The sequence below is a fragment of the Gymnodraco acuticeps genome, unplaced genomic scaffold (genome assembly GCF_902827175.1).
Source record: "Gymnodraco acuticeps unplaced genomic scaffold, fGymAcu1.1, whole genome shotgun sequence".
Classification (NCBI taxonomy): Eukaryota; Metazoa; Chordata; class Actinopteri; order Perciformes; family Bathydraconidae; genus Gymnodraco; species Gymnodraco acuticeps.
The window spans coordinates 126,779-134,015 of NW_022990457.1; the positions used below are offsets into that span (position 1 = coordinate 126,779).

Genomic DNA, 7,237 nt, shown 5'->3' on the forward strand with positions numbered 1-7,237 from the left:
GCCTGGCGGATCCATACATTAATATGACTGTTAAAGACTCAAACCTACCATTCCTTGTTGATTCAGGAGCAAGATATTCCACCATCAATTCTCCCGTCTTCAAGGCGTCCAAAACATCTACAACAGTCTCAGTCATAGGGTTTTCGGGAAAAATAGAAATAATACCGCTTTCCACGCTGTTATCCACCAAGATAGCAGGACAGACATTCTTACACCAGTATATTCTTGCACCAAAAAGCCCGGCTAACCTCATGGGTAGGGATATTCTGATCAAAGCGAATGCCTCCATCCTCTGTTCCCCGGATGGACTGATAATATCATTCCCAAATGGCACAACCATCAATTGTTCGTCTTCTACCATAACATCAGGTTCTCAGATGATGTTGGCCCAGTCCACTGAGGCAGAAGCAACCCAACATGCCACTATATTCTGGGGACTGTTGGACCGACCTCGACCTGTATTCCATTTTTCAACAATGGAAGCCATGGATTAACCTCCTCAGGCCTTATGGCCCCCCTCCAGACCCCCCCCACCTGACGCTGAATTATGATAGAAGAGACGACCTAAGTTATGAATATGAGTATGATAATGAGGTGTCTATGGCCGTGTGGGACGTTACCACGACAAATCTCTTTGTGGGACAGGCGGGTGTGGCTGCGTCGGTTGAGCTCTCTGATGAACAACTGTACTGGTACCGTTTGTCTGCTGAGTCCACACCACACATTACATTAGCTATCAAAAAGAGTTATGAAGCTAAAGAACTTGGTCCCATGGTAAAGACGCTGCTAGAAGTCGAAGATTGGGAACCTACGCAGATCGCAGCACTGACATACTCTCCCTCACACAGAGCGTATCGTCTTAAAATCTACACACAAGAATGCATCCACATGGAAAGACACGAAGTAGATAGACATCATGGTAGGGAAAAAACTGACCATGCATATACAGTTGACATGTTGCGTGATCTCCCGTCTGACCTGTGGGCGTCGCACTCTCATGATGTAGGTTTCTGCTTAAAAGCCACACCAGTAACATTTGAGGTGAGCAGCTCTGTGCCTGTGAGCCGGTCACAATACCCGATCAAGCCACAGGCAAAAGGGGGTGTTGACAAGGCAGTTGAGGGACTGAAGAGAGCAGGGGTGTTAGAACCCTCACAAAGCCTTTGGAATACTCCCATACTTCCTGTATCAAAATCTAGCGGGGAGTACAGAATGGCTCATGATTTGAGAACCATTAATGCTATTACGACTACAGCTCTGATACCAGTTCCTAACCCCTACACGGCTATCTGTAATGTCTCACCTGAACATACATGGTTCACCTGTATTGACCTAGCCAACGCTTTCTTCTGCATACCTCTGGCAGAGAGTATGAGACCTATTTTTTCTTTTACAATAGGAGGGGAGAAACTACAATACACAAGACTACCACAAGGCTTCAGTTTGTCTCCAGGAATATTCAACAAAGTGCTCAGGGAACAGCTAGAGGGCGTTACATTGCCAGTGGGAGTAGTATTAATACAGTATGTAGACGACCTTCTCATCGCAGCACCTTCTGCAGCCTCTTGTTTGGAGGCCACCAGACACCTACTGGTGCGCCTCCACACATCAGGGTTCAAAGTCTCCAAGAAAAAGCTACAATGCACCCGTAAAGAGGTGACATTTTTGGGCAGAGTGATTTCCCCAGCAGGCACGGGCATGTCAGCAGCGCATCAGGAACACATTTTGAACCACCCGAAACCCAAGACAGTCAAAGACATGTTGTCTTTTTTGGGCCTCACAGGCTACAGCAGACACTACATCCCAGAGTATAACCCAAGAACAGCTGAACTCAGAAAACTCATCAACGAGAAAGGCATGCGCAATCTCACTGCCACACTAGACTGGACACAAGCGGCAGAAGCTGCGTTCATTTCTCTCAAACAATCCATGTCCCAAGTCACGGCTCTCGCCGCTGCATCCTATGCATTACCATTCTTTCTTGATGTTTCTGAAAATGAAGACACAGTAAATGGGATTCTTTTTCAGAAAAAGGGGGGTTGTAGGACAATATTGATGTATGTCAGTGTTACACTGGACAGAGTGGAAAACAGAGAACCTCCCTGCATGAGACACGCGGCAGGTACAGCACGTATCTTAAACAAGATTTCACACATTGTGATGGGCCATCCTTTGACAGTACTGACAACACACAGCATTGTCTCTTTTGTGAACTCAAGTGCATTCACAATGACTTCAACGAGACAAACAAGGCTGGAGAAAACTCTGACAAAGGCACACATCACATACACACACGAAGGAGTTAACAGCGCAGACACCATAGGTAGCGGAGAGCCCCATAGGTGTGAGGAAAGAATCATTCAAGATGTGAAGCTAAGAATAGATCTCAGATACGAGCCCATCCCACAGGCAGAAAACCTGTTCACAGACGGCTGTTGTTTTAGACACCCCCAAAACGGCCTCCAAGCAGCCTATGCCGTGGTAAAACAAAAACCTGAGGGAAACTTTGAGGAAGTATCAGCTGGGGAAGTAACAGGGAAAGTATCAGCACAGTTGGCAGAAGTAATGGGAGTCATTGCAGCATTAGAGCTATCAAAAGGAAAGGATGTAAACATCTACACTGATTCAGCATATGTCCACGGCGTAATTCACGTGGAAATGCGACAATGGTTGAGAGCAGGATTTGTAACGTCCACAAATACCCCCATCAAACATGAGAAAGAGATCAGAAGGCTTGCAGAAGCAGTAATGTTGCCCAACAAGTTAGCTTTACTTAAGTGTAAAGGTCACAACGCAGAAAACAACTACTTGGCTTGGGGTAACAATGCAGCGGACAAAGCAGCTAAAGAGAAGGCAGGATATACACCATGGTATCAAATGCTTGTCTTAAAATCCGCTGACTTGCTGCCCGCAATAACAGATGAGACGCTTAAAGAAGCTCAAGAAGCGGGGTCTCCTCAAGACAAAAAACTATGGTCAAACCGGGGAGCTACCAACAAAGAGGGGATATGGTACTCCCCAGATGGGAGACCGGTTATACCCCCAGAGTGGATAAGATCCATGCTTAAAGAAGCACACGGCCCAACGCATTGTGGTAAAACTCAGATGAACAGGCACCTGACCCACTGGTGGCACCCATACCTACCAGACATGATAGTAAATCACCTAGAAGAGTGTGTAATTTGCTTAACCCATAACATCAGAGCCACTGTGAAACCACACCAGGGAAAGTTTCCTTTACCTAAGATGGCAGGAGAAGAAATCATCATTGACTACACTGACATGATTGACAAAGTAAGAGGATTCAGATATTTGTTAGTAGTAGTAGATGGATACACAGGTTGGCCAGAAGCTATCCCTTGCAGAAGAGAAGATGCAGACTCAGTGATCAAATTCCTAGTCACGCATTACATTCCATTACATGGATTTCCTAGGAAAGTGAGGTCAGACAATGGCAGCCATTTCAAGAACCATGACCTACGCACAGTAGAAGAGTCCCTAGGACTAAGACACAGTTTTGGAGCAGTTTATCATCCACAGTCTCAGGGAAAAGTGGAAAGGATGAACCAGAACTTAAAACAAAAACTCAGCAAAGCATGTGAAGAGACGGGCATGAAATGGGTAGACGCATTGCCTCTGGCTCTTCTGTCAATCAGGAGCTCCATTAACAAAGGGACAGGTTTCTCTCCATTTGAGCTCACTTATGGTCACCAGTTCCCAGGTCCAGGAGCCCTAAGTGTAGGAAAGGAAGTAGAGGTTCTGAGTTCGAAACCATACTTCCAGCAACTTAAGGGATTAGTGGCAGATTTTTCCACCCAGGTTGCAGAGGCAAAAGGGGGACCCGAGAAACACGAAGCGAACACTGCGGAGTTCGTCTGGCTGAAAGCGATCAGACCCAAGTGGCTGAGACCCAGGTTCTCTGGACCCCATCGGGTGATGCAGAGGACATCTCACGCTGTCCGCTTGGAAGGGAAAGGAGACATCTGGTACCACTGGAATCAGTGCGCAGTGGGGAAACCTCCGGGAAGGACCCTAGACGACATCATCACGGACGTGGTCCGCGCAGAGGAGGAGGAACCAGAGGACAACACTCCTATCACCGACCCAGAAGTCGCCATAAGCGGGCGGGCTGAAGAGGACGGCGAGGAACGGCCCTGAGGGAACGAGGCAGAGCGGGGTGGATCAACGCTTCCAGATGGCGTCTGTCTCCTCCACCGGAGGCTGGCGTGTGAAAGCTGTCATCATCCTCCTCGTGCTGGGCCTGCTGTACCTGTCCAAGGTAGCCCCGCTTGATGAAGCTGTGACCATTCCAACGACAGGTGGCCCAGACTCTGAGGGCAAAATCACACCAACGGGCCAATCAGTGCCTAGCGACAAAGACAGGTTGTTTCCAATCACCACACTAACATTCAGTACAATGAGAGAGAGACACAGAGAGAGAAGAAGGAGGAATGCCCCTCTCTCTGCTCACGAACCACAAAAGGTTTCTTTTGACTGCCCAACTGCAATATGTAACTCACCAAACTGTGTTATTACGTACCCTGTGTTTTTAAGCAAGGGTGGCGACTACACGGTGTGGGAAGCGTATCCAGGGACGCAGTATCAGGAGTTCCGGGTCTCGTCAAGGATGGTAAGAATAACACTCAACACCATTGCAAATATGCCCCCAGAACTGTGGTGTAGCACGGCAGAACAGTTAAAATATGAGTCCCAGTGCACGGCACGGAAGCCAGATTACAAAGTTCCCAATTCGGGGGTCACTGGATGTGCATTTATTGAACCAGAGCATGAAACAGATTTTTCTAATTTAGGGGTCGCCGGACACGCCTCTATTAGAACATATATTGAACCATATCATGAAACAGGTTCTCCGGAAAAAGCCCTAATATCCACTCCACTTAAACAAACAGGAGAGGATGTAGATTCTTCAAAAAAGGCCTTAATCGCTCCACCTAAACTAACTAAAACCAATTCGGCAATGAGTTTAATGTTAGACTATGCACATGAACGCAATGTTAGCAACTGTTGGCTGTGCCAAAACATGCCAGAATCCGTACATTCTCCCATGTTTAGCCCAATTCCTTTCACGAAAGCGGACTACGGTTTAGTTAGCTGGAATGACATAGCATCCCGCATTGGAGATGAGGCCGAGGATTGTTACACTCCTTCGTATCCAATAAACTCTGAGAAACCTCTACAATACAAGGGTTTAATCTCGCTCATTGTTGAGACAGTAAATAAAGATTACCTGCCAGAGGGGTTCAAACAGTTGACGGTCCTAAGACTAATATATGTGAAGAAATATATTAACCTAGCTTTTGAATACAGATTCCAATTAGCTCTAGCCCAGACTAATTGCTCGGTTAACTTTACCAGTCCAATATGTACACTGCAACCACACACTCCATCTTTATTAGTTGAGGCTTTGGTAACAGTAGTGCCCTGGTTCGGCTCCAGAACAGTGGACTCAGTTGAGGTTAAAATACATGACTGTTCGCAGCCATTACCCTTAGGTAAGTCCCCTACCCGTGACTGTTCTGTATATGTTCCCCCAGTTGTAGTACATGAGTGGAAGAATGTGTCCATCTGTTTCCAGAATGAAAGAGGATCTCTTACCTCTCCAGATGTGGGCCACAGCGACTGTAATACCGTAATAAAGGTGCAGTTAGCCAGAACGCCCCTCCCGCAGAGGGTTTACTTAGTTTGTGGGGACCGAGCCTATGGCTGTATGCCTTATGACATTTTCTATGGCACCTGTTACCTGGCCTATCTAATCCCTTTAATCCGTAAAGTGAAGACTGATGAGATTGCAGCTATACTTCCCTCTCTACATAGAAACAGCAGGTCGATTACAGAAGGACAGCGGATGGCTAGTTTATTTTTACCATGGTACGGTATTTATGTTTCTCAGCAGGAAATTGTGGCGTTGTCCAAAGTAGTGGAAAATCACTTAAATGCATCTAACACAGCCATGTTAGCCGAACATAAAGAATTACAGGAGGTTAGGACTGTAGCATTACAAAATCGTATGGCACTGGATCTTTTATTAGCCGCCCAGGGGGGCACATGCAAGGTGATTGGATCTGAGTGTTGTTCTTTCATCTCTGATGCTACACCTGAGGTCATGGATATGGCTCATGATACCGCCAGGGGGATAAAAGAGTTGCATGAAACTCATGGGTTTACCCTTGGGGATTTAACTGGAACTTTTGGATCGTGGGGTGCGGGGTTGGTTAAATTTGCAGTAACCGTTTCAATGTTTATCTTAGTTGTGCTAATTGTGATAATCTGCTTGGTCACTGTAGTTAAACTAGCCATACGAAAGATGACCAAAACCGCCCTCCAGGCTCCACAGAGACTAGTAGGATATTCCACAGTGGATGACTCCGTGTTGATGTACGACGCCCAGCTTTCAGATCCGTGGGGCACAATCACGGCTTCTGCTCCATGGGGACCCCCACAAAATGAATGACAAGTTGATTAAAATTGACACTCAGAATGTAGAAGATGTATATAGATTTTACCTTTTCGGGTTTTTACACTACGCAATAAATGTCTGATTCTTCTTTTTCAGATTTTTAAACAATGTATTTGACTAAAATGAATGTATAGATAAGTGCCTTACTTTTGACTAAAGCGTAGTGAAGTAATGTTAAAGCTTGAGGACACTGCAATTTTGCAGATTACGAATTAATCGAATCACCACTGTGAATGCTATACTTTGAACTGTGAATTTCAACTGGACCTTTACAATCCAGATTTCATACCTCAGGTGGATTGCTAATAATCCTAAATGTTAAATGTGTTCTTACTATAATTGTCTTGAAGCAAATCTTTGAGATGCAAGCTATTTTTAAAGTTTGTAATTTGATGATTAAGGAGGACTAAATGATAAATGATAAAAGAGGTTATTTGGAAACATATATTTTACTATTTTCTTCTATATTTTTTTGGTATGTTTATTTTTGTGCTATTGATGGACGATTTGTCTAAACACTGAGGATATATTTTGGTATTTCTACACGGTCATATGAAGTTGATATGTGGAGCCATTCCTGAATGTTTAAATAGTCTGAATCCCAGGTTATAATGTGAGTGTCTTGAAATAGTTGATCTCTTAAAATGAGACCAAAAGGGGGATTTGTAGAGTTATATTTGTATTTATTCATGTTAGCAAACTATGGATAAGCTTAAAATGGGAATAATTTGGGTGGAACTGTGAGCTGGATGTGGGGCC

At 45.1% G+C, this 7,237-nt stretch overlaps 1 protein-coding gene across 1 annotated transcript; it reads left to right on the top strand.

Moving 5' to 3' along the window:
• The first annotated feature begins 600 nt into the window (after positions 1–600).
• On the top strand, positions 601–6,703 carry LOC117552406. Its single transcript, XM_034225779.1, has one exon. It carries the CDS (start codon positions 601–603, stop codon positions 4,156–4,158), a length of 3,558 nt encoding a protein of 1,185 aa, XP_034081670.1. The 3' UTR covers positions 4,159–6,703.
• Positions 6,704–7,237: the final 534 nt, after the last annotated feature.